The sequence below is a fragment of the Alosa alosa genome, chromosome 3 (assembly GCF_017589495.1).
Source record: "Alosa alosa isolate M-15738 ecotype Scorff River chromosome 3, AALO_Geno_1.1, whole genome shotgun sequence".
In the NCBI taxonomy this organism is placed as follows: domain Eukaryota; kingdom Metazoa; phylum Chordata; class Actinopteri; order Clupeiformes; family Clupeidae; genus Alosa; species Alosa alosa.
In genome coordinates, this window is record NC_063191.1 from 6,132,284 (window position 1) to 6,155,310 (window position 23,027).

The 23,027-nt window shown below is 42.0% G+C and overlaps 3 protein-coding genes across 5 annotated transcripts in view; all 3 read left to right on the plus strand.

Annotated features, from left to right (window-relative positions):
- LOC125291713 overlaps positions 1-222 on the plus strand; it is a 9,167-nt gene extending 8,945 nt beyond the window's left edge. For all 3 annotated transcript variants that reach the window (XM_048238557.1, XM_048238558.1, XM_048238559.1), the window contains one exon: positions 1-222. This exon is cut by the window's left edge and continues 69 nt beyond it. In XM_048238557.1, coding sequence (XP_048094514.1) covers positions 1-70 — 70 coding nt within the window. In that variant the 3' untranslated portion in view covers positions 71-222.
- A 1,334-nt stretch (positions 223-1,556) lies between these two features.
- Positions 1,557-7,475, plus strand: LOC125291736 (nuclear factor 7, brain-like). The gene is made up of 6 exons (XM_048238592.1): positions 1,557-1,694; positions 2,056-2,154; positions 3,203-3,426; positions 4,236-4,258; positions 4,597-4,715; positions 6,727-7,475. Exons 5-6 carry the CDS (start codon positions 4,694-4,696, stop codon positions 7,317-7,319), a joined length of 615 nt encoding a protein of 204 aa, XP_048094549.1. The 5' UTR covers positions 1,557-1,694; positions 2,056-2,154; positions 3,203-3,426; positions 4,236-4,258; positions 4,597-4,693; the 3' UTR covers positions 7,320-7,475.
- A 5,982-nt stretch (positions 7,476-13,457) lies between these two features.
- LOC125292291 (E3 ubiquitin-protein ligase TRIM39-like) lies at positions 13,458-20,145 on the plus strand. The gene is made up of 7 exons (XM_048239508.1): positions 13,458-13,972; positions 16,558-16,653; positions 16,933-17,163; positions 17,985-18,007; positions 18,095-18,213; positions 19,630-19,905; positions 20,105-20,145. The coding sequence occupies exons 1-7, from the start codon at positions 13,568-13,570 to the stop codon at positions 20,143-20,145; spliced, it is 1,191 nt and encodes a 396-aa protein (XP_048095465.1). The 5' UTR covers positions 13,458-13,567.
- The last annotated feature ends 2,882 nt before the right edge of the window (positions 20,146-23,027 follow it).

The following is a 23,027-nucleotide window of genomic DNA, read 5'->3' on the forward strand; positions in this document are numbered from 1 at the left end:
GAGGATCACCATCAGGGGAGAGACATCTACTGAGGAGCTCCTAGCACACGCCGGAGAAGGAAAAAATTGACAGATACACTGCCAAAACTGCTTATCTAAAGTCTAACCAAGTGTTATTAATCTTATATCAAGATCAAAAAAATGTTTGCTTTCAGTGCAAGAGACCCTTAAAATCTTGTAAAGTCATTTGACCTGTTTTAATAAAATTTTGACTTATTTTAAGACGTTTCATTATGAAATGAAGCAAATTTGGCTGACAGTGTGTTGAGAAAATTTGAGAAAAAAACGATCTTTTGAGAGAGTGCTAGGTAAGTCTATTTAGGCTTTATCTTAATATGAGATTAATAACACTCTGTCTCAATTGGAGCTGTCAGTATAAGCAGTGCGCTGTCTGAACTTGTATAGTGCATGATAACAGTGTGAGGCGGCACTTCACGGAAATGACAATTGCAACATTTAAAAATAACGTTACTGGTGTCTTCTATTCTAAAGTGACATGGTCGTACATTGTAAAAACATGAACAGTTTATGTTATAACTTGCTTGTACGTCTGTAAAGCCAGCAGCCAGACCAACGGATACCCTGCGTTTGCTGAATTACTGAAGCTAAGCAAGTGTGGGTTTGGTTAGTACTTGGGTTGGAGACCTCCTTTAAAAGCCAGGTTGCTGCTGGAAGTGGTGTTGGTGGGTTGATAGTAGATGACACTTCTATCTGGCCAAAAGCAGGATATGCTGTCCTTCGGATGAGTATACACAGATTATACACAGATTATTTGTAATGAATTTCAACAGCACATGAGAAATGAGAACCTACACACACACACAGCATGAGAACCTGTACTTGTCTAAAGAACTGTACTTGTCTAACAAAACTAATTTTACATTCTTCATTCCCTGAGGTTTTTCATTCAGGTTATCAATATAAACATTGAGGGAAAGAGAAAGAAGCCACCTGAGAGATACATAGGCTACCTGGTGTGGTTGAACAAACATTTGAGTTTGAAAAGCCTTGGCCTATACGTGTTATTATTTACAATCTAACCCCTTAAATGTATCAGTGTAACTGTATTCTGAATACCACCCATTTAAATTGTAACTGCAATTAAATACAGTTACTCATATTTTGTATTTTAAATACGTAATCCGGAATACATGTACTCGTTTACTTCCCAGCAGTGGCCAGGTGGTGCTACACATTGCTGGTGGTTAGTGAGGTTACCCCCTTCTCTGTGAAGCGCTTTAGGTGTCTTGTAAAGTGCTAGAATGCAATGTGTTCATTCATTTGTTTGGTTTTCACTGCTGCTGCTCCAGCTTGCTCACCCACGATTATCATGAGTTGGAAAATGCTCCCTCCCCTTTCTCTATTTAGCCAAGATGGCGACCATTGAGGACGAAAAGTGTCCATCGTTCCACACTCAACTTTTTGACCGTTATGAGTGCACCATCTGGGTACCTGCAGTGCACTTTGTGTCATCGTATTTCTCAGTCCACCACCCTCCTCCCCTGGCCCTTATATAGGACACGGAGCTGAGACTCTGGTGGACTGGCTCAGGAGCAGAGCTATGATTCTGGTGGACTGGCTCAGGAGCAGAGCTATGACTCTGGTGGACTGACTCAGGAGCAGAGCTATGACTCTGGTGGACTGACTCTCGTTTGAGAACAGAATCTCACAGCCATAACAGGAGTACATGCACAGTAAATAAGTTTCTACTGCATATTTTGTTAATATTGTGCAAATGTGTCTAATCTGATGCATCTGTGGCCAATCATACACCACCTTGATGCATCACTGCTCTGATGGCTAATTCAAAGGGTTAATTACTTAAAACCTAACCAATATTTTTAATTGAATTTTAATTTCAGTTTCTCTGGAAATCCCTTAGCATGGTGAATCATTGTATCATTGCCCTTTTAGCAATAAAAAGAACGCTGTATCCTCTTTAAAAAATATGCATAAGGCAGCTTGTTTACTCCTTTGTTTGTGCTCAGCAATGGCTTGATGAATAAATGTGTATCTGAAGCTACATTGGTTGTATGTTCTATGATTCACCAACAGGTCCCACTGGTTTGTAACCGTTGGTCAGACTGAAGTGCAATGAAAAATGAAAATGTAGTATCTGTTCTCCTTCACCTCAGTCAATCTAAACATGTGCAGGTAAATATCTCTGTAGTACACAACCTGATCTCCATCTGATCTCTCCATCTGATCTCTCCACCTGATCTCTCCACCTGATCTCTCCATCTGATCTCTCCACCTGATCTCTCCATCTGATCTCTCCATCTGATCTCTCCATCTGATCTCTCCACCTGATCTCTCCATCTGATCTCTCCACCTGATCTCTCCACCTGATCTCTCCACCTGATCTCTCCTGATCAGGGATTTATTTTCCTTACCGAGGAGTTGTTCCTTTCAGGCTCTTATGGTAGTGACCATAAATACACAGAACTAGAGAGCTCCAACCCTGACCCCTCACCTGTAGTGCTCCAACCCTGACCCCTCACCTGTACAGTCCAAACCTGACCCCTCACCTGTACAGTCCAACACTGACCCCTCACCTGTACAGTCCAACCCTGACCCTTCACCTGTACAGTCCAACACTGACCCCTCAGCTGTAGTGCTCCAACACTGACCCCTCACCTGTACAGTCCAACACTGACCCCTCACCTGTACAGTCCAACACTGACCCCTCACCTGTACAGTCCAACACCGACCCCTCACCTGTAGAGCTCCAACCCTGACCCCTCACCTGTACAGTCCAAACCTGACCCCTCACCTGTACAGTCCAACACTGACCCCTCACCTGTACAGTCCAACCCTGACCCTTCACCTGTACAGTCCAACACCGACCCCTCACCTGTAGAGCTCCAACCCTGACCCCTCACCTGTACAGTCCAACCCTGACCCCTCACCTGTAGTGCTCCAACACTGCTCACCTACAGTCCAACCCTGACCCCTCACCTGCACAGTCCAACCCTGACCCCTCACCTGTAGTGCTCCTATGAGACATACGTTTACACTCGGTATCATGTTTTAACACACTTTACAGTAGGTCAATGTCACACCGGAATTCTCCTTTAAGTAACTAACCTTACCGTTCATTACAATGAACGATCCGATTAGTTACTTAACTTGGATATCATGGGGGTTTTCCTCTCCCCATTGTGTGTTTGATCATCACACTGACGCTATGTGTTCATTGCAGGCACAGGCGGACGATACAGAGAATAAGATCCGTGCGGAATTCCGTAGTCTCCAACTGTTCCTTGAGGAGGAGATGATGAGCAGGATAGACGCGCTGAGACCCGTGACAGGGTTCTCAGTCTCATAGAGAGGAGGGAGACGCTGGGGAGGCAGGTCGACTCCATCTCGGAGAAGATCCAGGCCATCGAGGAGCAGTTGGAAGCTGCGGACACCTCAGTTGTGCTGGTGAGAGACAGCCTTAGATAGCTTTTTTCCACGGACAGAGAACCGTTTCCGTTTCCATTCACGAACCAAGATCTGTACTGTTAGGAGCATTTAGACTTAACAAAAAATGTTCGGAATGTGGCACCTTGGTTTGGAGCTTGAACCAGAAACTAGTTGTTTTTTCCTGTGAACTGGAGTGGGCGTGTCATACTACCATGGGGGCTAAAACCATGGTGTCCATTAATATCAGCTGTTGCCGTTTTTACCGGGCAACTGTTCATATCATTCTCCTGTTTATGCATCTCATTAATTGTTATTTTGCATGCAACACCCATTGTTGATGATGCACCCTTGGTTCACTGGATAGCACCAAGGTTGAAAAAATTCTGAACAGAACCAGTTCAAGAACGTCTCTGTCGGTCAAAAACGCCTTGAGTGGCACCAGTGGAGGTCCTCTAGAATGACTGACTGTGGATTTCACAAGAAGTCGCTGACTGCACCTTTAATCAAGGTTATCTTGGTGTCAGTGCTTTGTGTGTGTGCGTGTGTGTGTGTGTGTGTGTGTGTGTGTGTGTGTGTGTGTGTGTGTGTGTATGTGTGTGTGTGCGTGCGTGGAGCTCAACCCTGACGATCCCTTGAGTGTGTGAAAAACAGACTTAAAGACATTAAAGGGTTACGGACACCCGGGCCGACATGAGAGCGGTGCACTCCGCTTTCGGCATTCGATTGCTTAGACAACATAATTCTCAGTACAATCCCGCACACAATTGTCGAACTATTGTAGGTAACAATGATGCCTAATCTGTCAACACCTGTTTTCTGTTTTACAGAATTACAAAACCACTTTGCACAGGTGAGAAATCTCTCTTTTTCCCCACTCTCTCTCTTTTTTTCCCTTCCTTTCTCCATTCATCCCTCTCTCTCCCTTACTTCCTCTCTGTCTTTCTCTCTCTCCCTCCCTCCCTCTGTACATCCCCCTCTCCCCCTCCTGCCCTGTTTACACCTGTTTTCTATTTTACAGAATTACAAAACCACTTTGCATAGGTGAGAGATCTCTCTCTCTCTCACTCTTTCACCCTTCTCTCCATTCCTCCCTCGCTCTCTCTCCTTTACTTCCTCGCTCTCTATCACCCCCCAACCCCAACCCAAACCCAAACCCACAGCAGCACTGACTCCTGAATGTTATTCCAGAGCCCAGTGCACACTCCAGAATCCAGAGAGGGTTTCAGGACCTCTGATCAATGTGGCAAAGCACCTGGGCAACCTGAAGTTCAAAGTCTGGGAGAAGATGCAGGAGATTGTTCAGTACAGTGAGTACTAATGCACTGTGTGGCGTAATTGTGAAGGGTGTTCAGTCGAATCTGTGTCTAGCCCTTAAGCTGGGCAATACCAACTCAGGGAGAGGGGGAAAGAGAGGAAGGGAGGGAGAAAGAGAGCAAGGAAGTAAGGGAGGTGTCACTGTTTTCAGAGGGGAGGCCCACGTTGATGGAGTTTGGGAACCCATGGTTTAAACATTTTGTAACTGGAGGTTATATCAAGGCTGAAATGGGTGACACCTCATCGGTGAAGTGTTGAATAAACCAATCACATGCAACCAGTGTTAAATTTGAATCTATCTATATTTTATTAATTAACTTTGGTCTGACTCTGTCCACTTTGTGTGTCTGACACAAGTAATTGTGTTCTCAAACAACAGTTTAAACTTGTTACTTTCTGTAAATAGACCCTAGGTCAGGGGTCTCAAACACCCAGGCCGCGGGCCAAATCTGGCCCGCGTCCGGCCCAATTCCGGCCCGCGACGTATGTCAAAATAATAATGTAATCCGGCCCTTGAGGCTATTTTTAATTGCGACAAACAATGATACTGATTAAAATAGACGATAGATCCAAGTACGGTGACAAATCTCATTTGTAGCCTACTCTGCTCTACTATGTGCTAGACATCCAGAGCTTCATTCAAACCCAAAATCGCTGCTCAAAGTTTTCAGGAAATACTTGTATTACACGCGAGAAACACAAAGACGTGCATTTGTAATGACGCGGAAGCGATGCAGGCCATAGTGTTGCATAAATTGAAGCAGAAATTAAGCAGAAATAGGCCTACACCAAATGTCGAAAAACGTTTACGTGTAATGAAGTCTTAGGTAGGCTAATTATTCACCTATTCTAAATCTGAAGGAGAATATCCTTTTGGAGATTATGATCGATCGATCGTCTATTGAATGGAGGTGCTGGGTGCTGTCTGCGTGTATACGACGGTGTCCACTAAGCATACCATGCTTATTTCGACCCTCTGCCCAACATAGCTTGGAGGTTGCAGTGGTAATCGTGATGATAGTGTCCTTAATGGACGTGGTACAGACAGCAGGGCTAGTAGAAATAGGGCTCTAAACTACAAAGTCACCCGCAATATGATGCGAACTTCTGATTACCCGCGATAGCAACTGATTTGACCAGAATACTTTATTGTAGGCCTTGTGGTTTAGAAACCATATACATCTTAGGTGTTGGTATACATCTTAGGTGTTTTCCTGTTAATTTGTTATGTGGGTAATATGAAAAAAGGAAAGTAAACCTACTCAAATATGTTCATCCAGTATTTAGAAAGGTGCATAATTTGAGGTGCTTGCCATCCAGTGGCAAATTAGATGGGTAAATTTACCCCCTTCATACACTTTTGTTTTACTCAAAGATTTTTACATTTACAGTAGGACTTTATCTCTGACCACTTTCAAGCCATGGCCTTTTGAAATTTTGATATAAAAATCCAATGGTGTTGCTTTCTTAACCCTGACACCTATAGCTTGCCAGGTTTAAAAAAGTTATGAGAGGAAAATATTTTTATTTGGTGTGAAACACACACATACCTGTTTTTATGCTTTTGTAATTGTGTGTTAAATAAAATTTGTGTTTTATAATTTGTATTAATATTTATTTTATCATTATTTTAATTATAAGCTAAGGTTGCTAGCACAACCTTACTAAACCTATATGACCGCCGCTTCGCTGCGCGGCGGTCAAAATTAATATTAAGTGACACATACACATAAGAGGTTGGAAATACGGGACGGTTGGTAATAGGTGATCTTATAGCCTTGTTAGGCTATGTGCGGGATGTGGCAACTTTTTTATGAGATAGAGAGACCCCCTTAAAGACAAAAAGATAATTTGAGCACTGATATGCGTAGTAGAAGATGGAAGGGCAATGAAATCTGAGCTGAGAAACTCATGTACTGCACACTCTCCTTTACTTAATCAGATGTACCATCAGGTGATGGAAATCAACAGATCATGCATGCCCCCCACCCCTTCTCTCTGCAGCTCCTGTGATTCTGGACCCCAACACAGCGTTTTCACGCTTGATCCTCTCTGACGACCTGACTGCTTTCCGAGATGGCTTATGGCCCCGTAAGGGCCAGTGTCTCCCTGCCAACCCGGAGAGACTCAAGGACCACGTTGGTGTGCTGGGCTTCGAGGGCTTCAAGTCGGGCGTCCACAGCTGGATAGTGGACGTGTACAGCGCGACATGGTTGCTGGGCGTGATGGAAGAGTCTGCCCAGAGGCAGAGAGGCGTTCGCTGCCATCCAGAATACCTGTACCTGGAAATGGAATCGGAATGCGCGCCAGACTACCGCGCATGCTTTCCACCAGATAAGTTAGTGAAAATCAAATTGGAGAAGGAGCTTCTGAGGGTTACGGTGACGCTAAATTGCGACGAGGGAATGCTAACCTTTACTGATAGTATGACCAACGACATCATACACACCATCCAGCACACCTTCACCCAAACAGTGTACCCGTTCTTCAGCACCATCTGCCCTGACACTCCTCTTAGACTCCTGCATATGAAGATCTCTATAAACCTACAGTCAGCCATGGGCATCAACAGATCAAAATGTTATCTTAAATGGTAGAGGCAGCAGAGTGTAACTGGACCAATTTGACATCCAATGACAACGGGAGTACTTCCTGTTTTTTTTTGTTTGTTTGTTTGTTTATTCAAGTGTTCACTGAGGAAGACTCAGGCAGGTTTGTTGTGTCCTGAGGAAAATAAAATAAGGAATTACATTTTTTAATGTGTGAGCTACTTTTTCTCATCTCTTCCCATCCTGTTGATAACAGCCTTTTTGACTGGTATTGGATATTGATAATAACATTTTACCAGTGGCTGATGTTCACCTGTTGCATCTTGTATCAAATCTACACTAGCCAGTGGTGGACGAAGTACACAAATCCTGTACTTGAGTTAAAGTAGAGATACACATGGTAAAATGTTACTGTAAAAAAGTCCTCTTTTTACATTTCCACTTGAGTGGAAGTGCAAAAGTAATTGCCTACAAATGTAATTAAGTATCAAAAGTAAAAGTCCTGAAATGTATTATGAATAACAGTTGCATTTACTATTGCTGAAATGATTCGGCACAGACATAGGCATTTCTTGAGCCTTTCTCCTTCATTCAAGGACTAAATCAACTAAGAATTGTTGTATGTAAAAATAACTAAAACAAACCAATGTGATATCTTTTCTTAGATACTTCAAAGTAACTACTTTTTGCTTTGTTGAATGCTTTACACTTTCAGACCAAATCAAGACGTTCCCTTTTGTATTTGCTAGTGTCAAATTGTCTATCATTGTCTATCTATCATTGTTGTCTATTATCATTTGCTCGATGGCGTCATGAGGTTATGGTCAAGGGGTTAACAAGGTACAGTAAATAGTGGATATAACAATAATGTAGCGTGTCTAAGTTCCTAAAAGTAGTGGTCTAAGTTCCTAAATGTGTATATGGTTCTGATAGGCTCTGTTACCTGGGCCAGGGTTGGGGTACCGCCCCCTTCCGGGGTAATGTGTGTAGTCTTGGGGGGTGGGTAGTGGAGATTACGAGGAGGTGTGTGTGAGTTGGAACTCTTATACGTGAGTGTAAAAGTGTGTTCTTGTGGCGTGGCTGTGGCCGACAACAGTCAACATTAAACCCAGTTAATAGTAAACGGTCTCTTCATTGGCACCTAACGTTACAATAACATAGGTTAGGCAACACCATTATTTAAAGCATAGCCCACTTAATAGAAAATACACATATAATTGTAGGGTATGATTATGTATTTGGAAAGTCTTTTTCCAAAAGGAACTTCAGCTGTACTTCAGCTGTCACAAAATGTAGTGGAGGAAAAAGTAAGACATTTGGCCTAGAAATTACTGGAGTAAAAGTAAAAAGTTTAACAAAATTGAAATACTCAAGTAAAGTACATATACATGAAAAAGCGACTTAAGTACAATAATTGAGTAAATGTACACAAGTAGGCCTAATGTCCGCTAAACACTATTATGCATGGCCATGCAGATTGGGTTTATGTGTTTAATGTCATTCCTTTATGATGGTGATTTGTGTGCGGTGGTATTGTTAAAGTTTTTTTTTTAAAATGTAATTATTACTTCAATTTGAGATTAGGTTGGCAGAAAATCGCAATGACATAGACATGGCTTGGGGGCTAACACTTGAATAACCTTTCTCCACATTATTACATAGGCCTACAGCATACTAGCCTTTAGTGTATAATGAAAGTGAATTGTTTGGCAGAATATTACAGCAGAGTTTCAGCACCTTCGTTCTATGGGCTGAAATGCCATCACATTGTTGTAAACTAGGTTTTAAAAGGCTTTTAATCTGGTCTCGGTAGTTTTGATTAGCCTTCACATTCAGACCAGTAGGGGGCGGGCGACACCTCACCAGCTCTACACTTTATGAGCACTAAACCCTGCTTCCCGCACACCTCATCTGCCGCGCGTTTTATGGTTTTATGACTAGATTTATTCAAAGAATAAATGTATGATTAGATTTATTCAAAGAATAAACAGCCAAAATAACCAAATTTGCCACAGAAGACGTCCTCAAAAACTAAAATTGAAGTGAAAGGTTTGTGGTGCATGTCTATGAACGTTAACGTTAATGTCAAACTGACCTTTATGGTGAAGCTAAATGTGTGCTACACATTGTTCGCTAAGGTAGCTAGTAGCTACCCTTTCGTAGAATTCAGCACATTCAAATTCACTTAGCTGCTATTCTGCCTGCTGTGCTAGTTTGGCAAAAAAAAAAAAAAAAAACTTCAGAAATTGATCAAGTCCTCTGCCTGGTTTTCCAATTTCATTTACCCTAAGGTAAACTAGGTTTCGGGTGCAAACTGTAAAGTATAAATAGTTAGCCTAACTTTACAAAGCCTTTTCCGACAACTAAAGTTATCCAGCTAACTGAAATGGAATCGAAAAGGCATATCTGGTGGAGGATTTGAGCTGCCCAGTGTGTCAAGACATCTTTAAGAGTCCCGTGATGTTGACATGCTCACACAGTGTATGTAAAGAGTGCCTAACTCAATTCTGGGAATTGAAGGGGGTTAGAGAATGTCCACTATGCAGGAAAAGATCATCCAACGACCCACCTCTTCTCAACCTTATTCTGAAAAATGTGTGCGAAGCCTTCCTTCATATCATGAGAGAAGTAGGGAGACGTTACTCTGCAGCCGACATAATCGAAAACTTGAACTCTACTGTCTTGAGGACAACGAACCTGTGTGTTTGGTGTGTCGAGACTCGGAAAAACACCATTAGCACAACTTCAGTCCCATCAGTGAAATAGCTGCTGGCTTAAGGGTGAGTTGGTTTCAACATTAACATGTCATCATTATGCTATTTCTAAGCATAACCAAATGAAACCATGTTGAGTATAACATTTGATTAAATCACATTGTTTAGGCTATTCTGTGGCAATAATCAACTGACTGCCCTCACATAAACACAACCTGTTGTATACACTACCAGTCAAAAGTTTGGAGCCACTTAGAAATTCCCATTCCACTCCATTATAGACAGAATACTAAATGAGATATTTTGCATTGTTTTTTAATCAGGGCAGCTGCTTTTAGATTACATTATGTGCTTACTGCTTAAATAATTGCAAAAGGGTTCTCGACTTATAGAAAGAAATGGCTGATCTTTAATTCAGTATCTACATTGCCCATTATCAGCAACCATTCATCCATTGTGGCAAAGGCACACTCTGTTTACTAATCTGATATCATTTTAAAAGGCTAACTGAGAAAACATTGGAGAGCCCTTGGAATGAGTAGAATGGAAATTTGTGTCTCCAAACATTTGACTGGTAGTGTATATCACCGATTTATTCTATTTTCAGGAGAAAGTCATGGCAAAGCTACAGGCCCAAAATAATAATATGAAGGACATTCAAGACTTCAAGCTTGCTTGTAATAAAATGGCAGAACACATAACAGTGAGTTATGATCGTTCAGATCAGCGTGATGATTTAGCATCAACTAGAGACGCACCTGTGCCTTCAGGGGGCAAATGCAATTAAAAATGTGTGTGTTTGTGTACGCACACGTGTTTGTTTGTGTGTGTGTGCGTGTGTCCAGAGGCAAGTGCTGCTTGCAGAACAGAACATGAAGGAGGAGTTTGAGAAGCTCCACCAGTTCATGCGGGAGGAGCAGGCGGCCCGGATTGCGGCGCTAAGGCAGGAGGAGAAGATGCAGGCCCGCATGATGAACCTGAAGATTGAGGACGCATAGGCAGGAGGAGGAGATGCAGGCCCGCATGATGAACCTGAAGATTGAGGACGCTGAGGCAGGAGGAGGAGATGCAGGCCAGCATGATGAACCTGAAGATTGAGGACGCATAGGCAGGAGGAGGAGATGCAGGCCCGCATGATGAACCTGAAGATTGAGGACGCTGAGGCAGGAGGAGGAGATGCAGGCCCGCATGATGAACCTGAAGATTGAGGACGCATAGGCAGGAGGAGGAGATGCAGGCCCGCATGATGAACCTGAAGATTGAGGACGCATAGGCAGGAGGAGGAGATGCAGGCCCACATGATGAACCTGAAGATTGAGGACGCTGAGACAGGAGGAGTAGATGCAGGCCCGCATGAGGAACCTGAAGATTGAGGACGCCATTACAGACATACTAGAGTTTACAGAGAGGATCTGAGACACTGAGCAGGACTTGGCCTCTGATGACGCTTTTGTGGTGTTGGTGAGGAATGTTTATGTCTTTTTTTTATTGCGATGTTTATGTCCAGTGGATAGCCCATGTGGATAATATTTGTGTCTATGTACAGTACACAGCAACCGGAAAGTATTCAGACCCTTTCAAGTTTTCCACATTGTGTTATGTTTCAGACACATCTTGATATGGATTCAATTCAGTTTTTTTTCTCATCAATCTACACATAATACTCCAACACTCCACAAAAAATCAGGTGTTTGGAGTGTTTTGTACATTTATAAAAAAATAAAAGTCTGAAATATTCCATTTACATAAGTATTCAGACCCTTTGTTATGACACTTGCAATTGAGCTCTGGTGCATCCTACTTCTATCAATGGTCCTTGAGATGCTTCTACAACTTGATTACAGTCCATCTGCGCCTAAATTAATTCATTGGCCATTATTAGGAGAGGTAGACATCTCTTTATATACAGTCTCACAGTTGATGGTGTATGTCAGAGTGAAAACCAAGCCACAAGGTCAAGAGAATTGTCCGTAGACCTGTGAGACAGGGTTGTGTGAAGACACAGATCTGGGAAGACGGCGGGCTGTGGTACAGCAGGGAAGATGATGAGGGTTTCTACCCGTCCTGCGCCACTCCGGGTCAACGAGAAGCTCAACTGTATCCGTGTTCTGCTGGACCAGGACCAGGGGAGGCTGACGTTCTCGGACCCCGAGCGTAAGATTCACCTGCGCACCTTCAAGCACCGGTTCAGTGGCGTCATGTTCCCCTTCTTCTCTGGGCTCTCGGAGCACTCGCGTCTGTAGGTATTACCTGTCGGCACCGCGGTCGTGGTCGCGGTGCAGACACAGAAGAGGAGCAGTGGCAAGGCAGAAGATACTGATTCAGCTGCAGAAATGAGTTTGGGGCTCCTTCATACATAGATTGTATTTAGATCCCCCACATAATACTGTGAAGCCATACAAAAATAATGACTGTATTTTTAGTTTTAGTAGGGTTTTTTTTGTGATTGACTGCTTCTTCTTTGGCCTGTGTTGGGATTTGCAGGTCTCCGTTATAAGTGTTCCTGTTCCAAAGCTGTTGTTTGGAGGCCCATCCCTGTCCCAGTTAAATTTGTAGAGGCTTTATCAGCATGTTTATTTGGATGCAGTTTTTGACAAACGTATTGTTAAGATCTTCAGACAGATCTAGTGAATGAACATACACAGCAGTGTGAGTGCAATAAAGGACTTGACCAATAAAGAACAGTTTCAGTCTTGGCTGTTTGATGATTGTTTAGTTTGTTCATTCTGTCGGATAGTTGGACATATTCTAGATATCCTTTTAGTTTTAGCCAATTGTGTAATTTCCCATTATAGTGTAATCTAATATAATCTAATCTAATCTCTTGACCACAATGCAAACTGCCCTTTAAACCTCTCCAAGCATGCCAGACATAGCATTTGGGTCTGTTTCATGGAGTTGTGGCTTTTGGTCATGAACATTTTTGAAGAAGAAACAACCCTGTTATGAGGGAGGCACCATTTTGAAGAAGAAACAAACCTATTTTAAGGGATGCACCATTGTATTTTCAGCGTGCTGGAGTGATGCCCAAACATGGTGCTCAGCGCGGGCAGGGTCATTCTCCTTCAGGAGAGGGATGACACAGATGCCTCAAGAGCAGACGGCTGCAGTAGCGCATGGCAGCCAGTAGGGGTGTTGCAGTGCACCTGCTTGAGCTGAATAACTTGTAGATGCAGTCAGCATTGCTCCCAGTACTCAGGTTGTGACTGTGTGGAGACAGACAGGCAGCTATGATTATTTACACCTCCTTTCTTGAGTCTGAAGTTGAGGAGCCACAGTAGCCAGGAGTAACAAGAGAAGAGGTGTCATGTGTCAAGGCTGCATGGGGCTGGCCAATCAGATTTCTCTCGAGCTAGAGTCTCACCCACTGACTGCTTCCTAAAAATAAGGTCGTAAACTGATAGGCCGTGAGTGTCTGCTGACCACAACTGATTTAAAGCACAGGTCATTCATTTGAAGCCCAAGTCTCAGACAGACCTGGACAATCTGCTGAGAGAAAACATTATTATTAGCCTAATTTAGGTGAAAGTAAAAACTGTCCACCAAGAGAGAGAGAGAGAGACAAGATTTTCACCAGACAAAATGGGTACAAAATACGAAAAGGATTTCTGCTGCATCATGTGCAATGACATCTTTAAGGACCCTGTGCTCCTGACATGCGCCCACGCTGTGTGTGAACCCTGCCTAAAGCACTTCTGGGTGGACAATGGTGCCCACGAGTGCCCTGTCTGCAGGAGGAGGTCATCGAAGGGTCAGCTGCTGCCAAACCTGGTCTTGAAGTACCTGTGTGAGACGTTCTGGCAGGAGAGAAGTCAGAAACCTCGAGCAGGGTGTGAGGAGCTCTGTAAAGAGCACAGTGAGCAGCTCAACTTCTACTGTATGGAGCATGACTTCCCCGTGTGTCTCGTGTGCCGCTTCGCCAGAAAACACACGTGCCACACCATCAAACCACGAAACGAAGAGGAATTTGAACCGTTTGACCTTAAGGTGAGCAATATTCATACTCTTGACATTCTGCTAGCGTCATTTCCTCTTGACAGAGAGTGCAGTCTATGCACTGCACTCTGAAAACAAAACCACATGGTTCTATTTGTTACTTGTCATAGAATAGTTCTATGACATACAAATGTCATAGAACTATTTTGATTAGCTCGATCAAATGGCTGAAGTGTTACAGTTTGAAGTTGATGACAGCTGCACTGATTGAAAGACCCCCTACAAACTACCAGCTGTCTCAGAAAAATTACCCGCCTGAATGGCAGAATATTCAGTGTCATTGAGGGTTGGGAACCAAAATATTAGAATAAAGTAGAATTGATAAGAAAGAACTGGAGCTGGAGCTAGAACCAAAAACCAGAATTGAAAAGAATCTTTTCAAAAATTCTGAATAGAAAAAAAATGGTTCTGCCTTTTAATTCATAAACATTAGATAAAGACATATTTATTATTGTGAACAATGGCAAGTAAAGATGCACAAGTATGTTGCAATTTTTGAGACTGAAACATCAAGGCTTTGCATCTTTAGATTGATTGATCTGCTCTAGATTGAGGATTAATTAGCCCCAGATTGACTGATCTGTTCTAGATTGAGGATTAATTAGCCCTAGATTGTTTGCTCTAGATTGAGGATTAATTAGCCCTAGATTGACTGATCTGCTCTAGATTGAAGATTAATTAGCCCTAGATTGATTGATTTGCTCTAGATTGAGGATTAATTAGCCCTAGATTGATTGATCCACTCTAGATTGAGGATTAATTAGCAGATCTAGATTGAATGTTCAGTTATGGTTTACGGCATAGACTACTCCTGGAATAAAGAAAAAAAGACATATTTGTATTTTATGCACTGTTTTTTTTTTTTTCATAGTGGAATCGAAATGTGGAATAGATAGGAATTGGAATCAACAAGCAGAACTGCAATCTTTCATCACATATTAAATTCACGTTCACAGATTTGTTTTGTCAAAAGCTGCTCTATGTCTCATATGGTCTATGTGTGCTTGTGTGTTTCGTCTCGGCTTCAGATTCTATGCTTGTCTGTTCCAATTGTCTGTGCTTGGATATGCTGTTGCTTTCCTGTTCTTGGATTGGCTGTTGCTTCCCTGTCCTTGCTTCCTTGTCCTGTTCTTGGATTGGCTGTTACTTCGCTGTCCTGTTCTTGGATTGGCTGTTGCTTCCCTGTCCTGTTCTTGGATTGACTGTTGCTTTCCTGTACTGTTCTTGGATTGGCTGTTGCTTCCCTGTCCTGTTATTGGATTGGCTGTTACTTCGCTGTCCTGTTCTTGTACTGAGGCTGCTTGTGTGCGTTTGCCCATCTTCTGCGCAGGGCTGTCTGCTCCTGCTCTGGAGCAATGCCCTGATTAACAACAACACACAAAAAATAAAACTAAAATCAGAATAATGTCAGAGATGAAAAAGACAGTAAATAAACAATAAAATATTAAAACTATGTAATATCTAAGAGCAGCAGCACTGAGCCACAGCCATTTAGTACGCTTTTTAAATTAGTTAACTGGGACAAATATGTTTAGTTTGAGAACCTCCTGGATTTTATTCCATTCATAAGGAGCAAAAAATGCTTAAAGGAAATTATCAAACTCTATCAAACTTATATGAGGAATTTCTAGAGAAATAAAATTCTGTGACTGGGTGTTATGACAGATGGACTTATATTTCAAAAGGGAAATGAGGTAAGAGGGCAGCTTCCTGGCTCACTGTGGTAAACTGTATCCAGTGGTTTAAAACTTAAGGGATAACAATGTTGAAATTATTCGACCCGTTAAATCCCAGGTGATGTTGACCAGTTAGAAGCCCTTTTGAATGTTGATCACACCAATATATTATGTTCAGTTGTATTGTCTTGAGTCTAGTCAGAGAAATTGATTAAGCTTAATGATAATGTCATACGTAGAGCATGCAGCAGAACAGCACAAAAATACGAGAGACTATGTAGGCCCACGAGTACCGGTAGGCTACTGTATTATTCAGTTTGCATGGTTGGGTGGTGCTGTTGCCTCTTCCCTTAGTGGCACATAAAGTGTATATGTACGTACGTGTACTGTAGGCATATCTTTACAATAGACTACCATGTGCTACAAAGTTACATGTGATTCCATTAAACATGATTCAAGGTGACTCATAGTTGAATATGTAACACCACACATGTTTGGCGTAACATCTTATTGCTACATGTTCAGAACAGCAGAATAAATGCTACATATTAATATTTGTACAACTATTCACCCGTAGCAATATTAAGATTTTAAATGCTACTTTAATCTGGTCTGATGCATTCCATTTAAAGGGATAGCTCACTGCTATTGGTCAACTTTAATAAACATCTTTTATTCATTTACTTAAGCCTCGCTCTGCCCTCTTCATGTGTCTGACCACAGTGTGCATGCGCTCCTGTTAGCTGGGAGATTCCGTTCTCAAACTTGGGCTCTAAAGGTTTTAGTGGTCACTGCGCACGCGAGGTGTGACATCACTGCATTGAGCACCGGCATTTATAGGCGCACACACACAACCTCACACACACCAAGGATTATCTTCAAGATTTGTTTTACTTCCAGGAGGAACTGAAGTTGAGTCTAGGGCGACTAAAGACCAGACTGGAAGACCTTGAAGAAGCACAACTCGCTGGAGACGAAACCACACATTGCATTACGGTGAGATTGACATTCACACAAAATATTACTGAAACCTCCATTTAAATTTCACACAAAATAAGAAGCATTAGTCTTATGAATAGAGATTCTTTCTATGCCAAGCACTGGGCCATACACATCGAGCAGCTGGTCAGCAGTAATAGGCCTGTTTGCTGTTGTAGGCTTGGGCCATACACATCCAGCAGCTGATCAGCAGTAATAGGCCTGTTTGCTGTTGCAGGCTTGGGCCATACACATCCAGCAGCTGATCAGCAGTAATAGGCCTGTTTGCTGTTGCAGGCTCGGGCCATACACATCGAGCAGCTGATCACGGAGGAGTTTGAGCAGTTCCACCGGTTCCTGCGGGACGAGGAGAAGGTCCGGCTGGCCATCGTGAGGCAGGAGAAGGAGGAGAAGCTGCAGATGCTGCGGGAGGTGAGCGGCCGCATAAGGAGGAAGATGACCTGTCTGAAAGACGCCATCAAAGCCATACAAAGGAAATTGGAAGCTGATGGGGTCACAAACCTGACGGTAAACCTTGCCTTTCATATATATATATATATATATATATATACTGTATTCATATATATATATATACTGTATTCATATATATATATATATATATATACTGTATATACACTGCTCACAAAACAAACATATGGCTTTAGGGTGAAATGTAATGTTTCAGTGACAGTACAGAAAGAGAGTGAACAGTAACACAAGAGAAAGAGAGAGTGAACAGTAAATGGCCATGGGTGTTGTTTTATATCTGTAGGTAGATAAACTACAATAAATGTAATAGCACTACATAGGCAGACATATGCTGAGAAGCTAAAGGCAACATCTAGTTATATAGCCACAGGTTTCCTACACCCCATGAGAATGAAAAAATGGGTGCAACTTCCGCTTTACAGTATATTTATTACACGGCTCTTCAGGGTGCTGCAGAAAGTTCCAATCACATTTTTAAAGACCCATTGTGTTAAATTTCTTTTCTCGTTTTGGCAAGTAGCCGTATAATAAGCGCGATAATGTATTGTCCGCCGATAATTATCAGAAAATAAGTCCCTTCAGGTCGAAGCAAAACCACTCCGCTGCGCATCGGGGTTCTGTTCTCTTTGTTGGGGCCTTATTACTGGTGGACAATACATTATCCCTTACATACTGCACTATAGTCTGTATTCTGTGCTGGACATCAACACTGTAGCCCTATAGCTCCCCCTAGTGACAGGACGTCTTAATCACTTTTTGACAGATAGAGCTGCCCAAAATATTGTTCTTGTAAACCTAAATATTCTGTGTAACCTGGAATTATAACCTTGATATAGCATTCTTCATCTACTTTTTTACAGGATTACCGGAAGACCGTTGAAATGTAAGTGATCTGTCTCCTGTCTCTCTCTCTTCTCTGTGGTTCTGAACCCAAAGCCACAGCAGCACTAACTCATGAATGTCATTCCAGAACCGATTGCAAACTGCAGGAGCCAGAGAAAGTTTCAGAAGCTCTGCTCAATGAGACGAAGCACCTGGAGAAACTGAAGTACCAAGTCATTAAGCAGTTGAGAGAGACTGTTGAGAAGCGTGCGTATATGTACACACACACACACACACACACACACACACACACACACACACACACACACACAGTGTTACACACAAAGTTAGCAACATAATTTGTTGGCTTGATTAAGCAAATTGTTGTTCTTCTTAAGTTTTCATATTATTCACGTTAATCCAGTTTTTGTACCGACAACTGCTCCTAGAGCGTTTGAGCTATCGACACGGTTCCAGCTCTAAAAATTCATGCCAGTAAATTTCTTCAAACAGATCTTTGTAGATCCACAGGAGACCATGCACATGACCTGTATACACATGGTTTGGCTTTAACCCTAGCAAACAGCATAGCAACCACGTTATTTAGCATATAACCACCATATGTACCCTAGCAACCATCTTAATTACCCTAGCAGCAACCTAGCAATCACCACTATAATGTCAACCTAGCCATGAACATGATTACCCAAGCAACCAGCATTGTCATCATGTTATTTAGCATAGCAACCACCATATGTACCCTAGCAACGCCCTAGCAACCATCTTAATTACCCTAGCAACAACTTAGCAACCACCTCGATAATGTCAACCTATCAAACACCATAGCAACCAACATGATTACCCTAGCAACAACCATAGCAACCATGCTATTTTGCATAGCAACCACCATATGTACCCTAGCAACACCCTAGCAACCTTTCTAATTACCCTATGGTAAGTTATTGGAATTATTGGAATTTCTGGAATATCGTGGAATTATATTATTCCAGACATGGAAAGGCAGGAAATTTCATCATTTTTGGGGCAAGGTCATGGAATATCAGGGAATTGTGCAGTTTAACATTTACTTCCCAATGCCAAAATACATTAATACAAATATATTTCCACGCAGAATTGCACCCTAGCAACTACCTTAATTACCCTAGCATCACCCTAGCAACCATGCTAATTAACCTAGCAACTTCCACTACAATGTGACCCTAGCAACCACCATAGCAACCAGCATGATTACCCTAGCAACCAGCATAGCAACCACTTTATTAATGCGTTTTGGCTCATTGGATGTTCTAATGCAGATAACTTTTGATCTGTGTGCCCGATTTTCAAAAATGAGGTAGTGTTGCAATTATTTTGGTGACCTGATCAAGCCCACTCTTGCAGGTCCTTGGATATGCAATTCTAGTTAGTTGTGAAATGTTTCTCCCTGTGTTTTCTTTAGCATCACCCAACTTATATTAACTTATTCACTTATTGATCATCAACATGATATGGACCTCTCTCTCTCCTCTTCTCTCTTTTCCTCTTACTCAGGATGTACCCCCCCTCTCTCTCTTCCCCTTTCCTCTTACTCAGGATGCATCGTAAAAGTCTACTGTATCTGTAACAGGGTATACATTTACCATTATTTTAGATTCCATGTTCATGTGTTCTTTCTCCCCACAGCTGCTTTGACTCTGGATCCCAACACTGCACACCCAGATCTGGTCCTGTCTGAGGATCTGACCACTGTGAGATTCGTTGAAAATAACCCACAGAGGTATGACTTGTACCACAGTGTGCTGGGCTCTGTGGGCTTTGACATGGGTACTCACTGCTGGGATGTGGAGGTTGGGGACTATCCACGCTGGATTCTGGGCGTGATGGCGGAGTCTGCTAAGAGGAAGGGAGACTTCACCCCCATGAGTGGACGCTGGTTTATGTGGCGTAACGATGACGAATGTACGCCATGGCTTCTACGCCGACCCCCTCCACTTTCCTTAAGGTGGAGCAGAAGCCGCAGAGAATCCGAGTGCAGCTGGACTGGAACGGAGGAGAATTGTCATTCTTTGATGCGGATACTTTTGGACACATACACACTCTCAAAGACACTTTCAAGGAGAAAGTGTACCCATACTTTAACACAGTCTTTACTATGAAGGTGTTGACAGCAACTTCAGAGTGGATAACACCAGAAGATGAGGGGTGGACCCCGATACCGTAATAGCCTGCCTATTAACCCAGGTTTATTCATTGGTTTTGCACAATTTAACCAAGCAGTGGAATAAATGCGTGCAGTGAACACATGTTTTTTTTTTTCTCACTGGGATCCTGTAACAGAGTAGAGGAAGACTGATGGGCCTCACACATTTAGTCAACTAAAGTGCTATATCAATAAAATGTTTATTGATTATTATTATTTAGTCAACTAAAGTGCTATATCAATAAAATGTTGTGACGATTATTGACCAGTAATGTGACATGGCAGGCAGGGGGCCACAAGGATGTACTACTATCAGTATCAGTGTGTTGGGACTGGTCTTGCGTGTCGTAATAGACCTCTGAAGTTCGCCTACAAAAAGGAACCAAAGCTGCCATCTTTGCCCATATAAGGAGATCCGGGTGTTAATTGAAGCTAACTACCTATGGCAAGTTGCACTACAAGTTAGCTCTGGGGTAGCAAAAATTTATCTTTTCCGTCTTAACGTATGGTCTTCACATACTGAACATCACAGAAGCCACTCGAAGGCAGAGGACATTTTACGATCATTTAAAACCCCCATGTTATTTTCCCATAGGAAAAATCGCAAGATACCGGATCTCAAAGATGGCAGCTTTTTTATAGGTGAACTTCAGAGGTCTATTGGTCAGTGTACAGCACACTCTTTGTGAACTTCCCTCTAACAATATCTGGAAAAAAAATAAAGAGGACTTTGGTGAGGAATGTTTAGGTCTTTTTTATTGCTATGATTATGTCCAATGGATAGCAAGCCCTTGTGGATAATATGTCTATGGTATGTACACACTGCAAAAACTGCTTATCTAACAAAACCTAACCAAGTGTTATTAATCTTATATCAAGATAGAAAAAACTGGCCCCAGCTGTGGCACAACTGGCTGGGGCACCTGCACCGTACGCTGGCGACCCGGGTTCGATTCCCGCCCCATGGTCCTTTCCGGATCCCACCCCAACTCTCTCCCACTCACTTCCTGTCACTCTCCACTATTCTGTCGCATTAAAGGCATAAAAGCCCAAAAATATATACTTTAGAAAAAACTAGTTGGTATTGTTTTCAGTATAAAGAGACTTACCTAGTGCTTTCTTGTGAAATCATTTGACTTAATTTAAAAAAAAATTGACTTATTTTAAGACTTGAAAACCTTGAAGATCTTGAAAACAAGCAAATTTGTCTGCCAGTGAGTTAAGCAAATTTGTCCTAAAAACAAGCCAATTTTAATCTTAATATAAGATCAATAACACTTGGTTAGAATTCATTTTTTGCAGTGCATTTATTTGTTTCTTATTTTGTTTGTATTTTTATAGAACTACAAGAAAACTTTTGTAAAGTGAGTGATGTGGTTCATGTCTTTTTGTTCTGGCTCTGAACCCAAAACCACTGCACCCTGCAAAAAGGGATATCTTACCAAGTATTATAATGTTATATTGAGATAAAACATCTAGTTAGTATTGTTGTTAGTATAAAGATACTTACTTTAAGCTGTTTTAGATAAGCTAAGATTATTTGCCTTAAAATAAGCCAAAATCTTCTTAAATCAAGATACAAAACAAGTCAATTTATCTGCCAATGGATTAAGTACATTTATCTTAATTTAAGATAAAATCGTCAAATCAGCAGGCACGTTCGATCTTGCAGTGCTTCGCAGATCTGGCTTAATGTAAGTCTAAGGTGTCTGAAATATGTATGTTTCGATGTGCCATCCTGTGCCTGTGACGATGTATGATGAAAACGTAGAAAACTGTGAAAAGAATTTCCCTAAGGGGACAACAAATAAACTAACTAACTCATGTTTGTATTGAAAGATTCAGCCAGATCTGCGCAGTGCTGAACGATCGAACGCCCCCAATGATTTAGTTATGGTTATAGTCATTGTATGTAGCAGACGCTTTTGTCCAAAGCGACATACAATTGGACGTGAAATTTAACAGTACATAATTTGAAAAGTTGGTATACTACATTAAGGAGAATAGCAATAATAAACAACAATGTCAATTCAATCAATAGCCTACTGAAAATAAATAAATATTATCATATACAAACTATGACTATGGCTTAATAAACTAAGTGCATGTTGAACAGATATGCCTTTAGACCCCTCTTCAAAGACCCAAAACTATCACAGGAACGGAGAACATTGGGCAACTCATTCCACCAACAAGGAGGAAAAGAGTCTTGAATTTGACTTGCCAGGCATAGCTTTTGGGTCTGTTTCATGGAGTTCAGGCTTTTGATCTTGATCTTTTTTGTGTCACATTTTGAAGAAATTACCTATATTGAGGGAGTTGTATTTTAAATGCACTATAGTGTTTTGCCCAAAGCAAGCTGTTTTGGCTTGTCTGAGCATGGGCAGGGTCATTCTCCTTCAGAAGAGTGATGACAGATGCCTCGGGAGCAGACGACTGCAGTAGCGCATGACAGCCAGTAGGGGTGCTGCAGTGCACCTGCTTGAGCTGAATAACTTCTAGATGCAGTCAGCATTGCTCCTAGTGCTCAGGTTGTGACTGTGTGGAGACAGACAGGCAGCTATGGTTACTTATACCTCCTTTCTTGATACAGCTCAGTCTAAAGTTGTGTGAGGCTGGCCAATCAGATTCCTCCCGAGCTAGAGTCCCACCCACTCACTGCTTCCTAAAAATAAGGTCGTAAACTGATAGACGGTGAGCGTCTGCTGACCACAACTGATTTAAAGCACAGGTCATTCACTTGAAGCCCAAGTCTCAGACAGACGTGGACAATCTGCTGAGAGAAAACATCATTATTAGCCTAATTTAGGCACATGTTGAGGGTGAAAGGTAAAAAGTTTACCAAGAAAGAGAGAGAGACGTAAGATTTTCACCAGACAAA

Bases quoted from the DNA above. Each gene is read 5' to 3' on its own strand.
- LOC125291736 (XM_048238592.1), top strand. From the start codon at position 4,694: ATGCAGGAGATTGTTCAGTACA. The intron at 4,716-6,726 runs GTGAGTACTAAT...TTCTCTCTGCAG, and splicing joins GCAGGAGATTGTTCAGTACA to CTCCTGTGATTCTGGACCCC.
- LOC125292291 (XM_048239508.1), top strand. From the start codon at position 13,568: ATGGGTACAAAATACGAAAAGGATTTCTGCTGCATCATGTGCAATGAC. The intron at 13,973-16,557 runs GTGAGCAATATT...TTTTACTTCCAG, and splicing joins TTGAACCGTTTGACCTTAAG to GAGGAACTGAAGTTGAGTCT. The intron at 18,008-18,094 runs GTAAGTGATCTG...ATGTCATTCCAG, and splicing joins TACCGGAAGACCGTTGAAAT to AACCGATTGCAAACTGCAGG.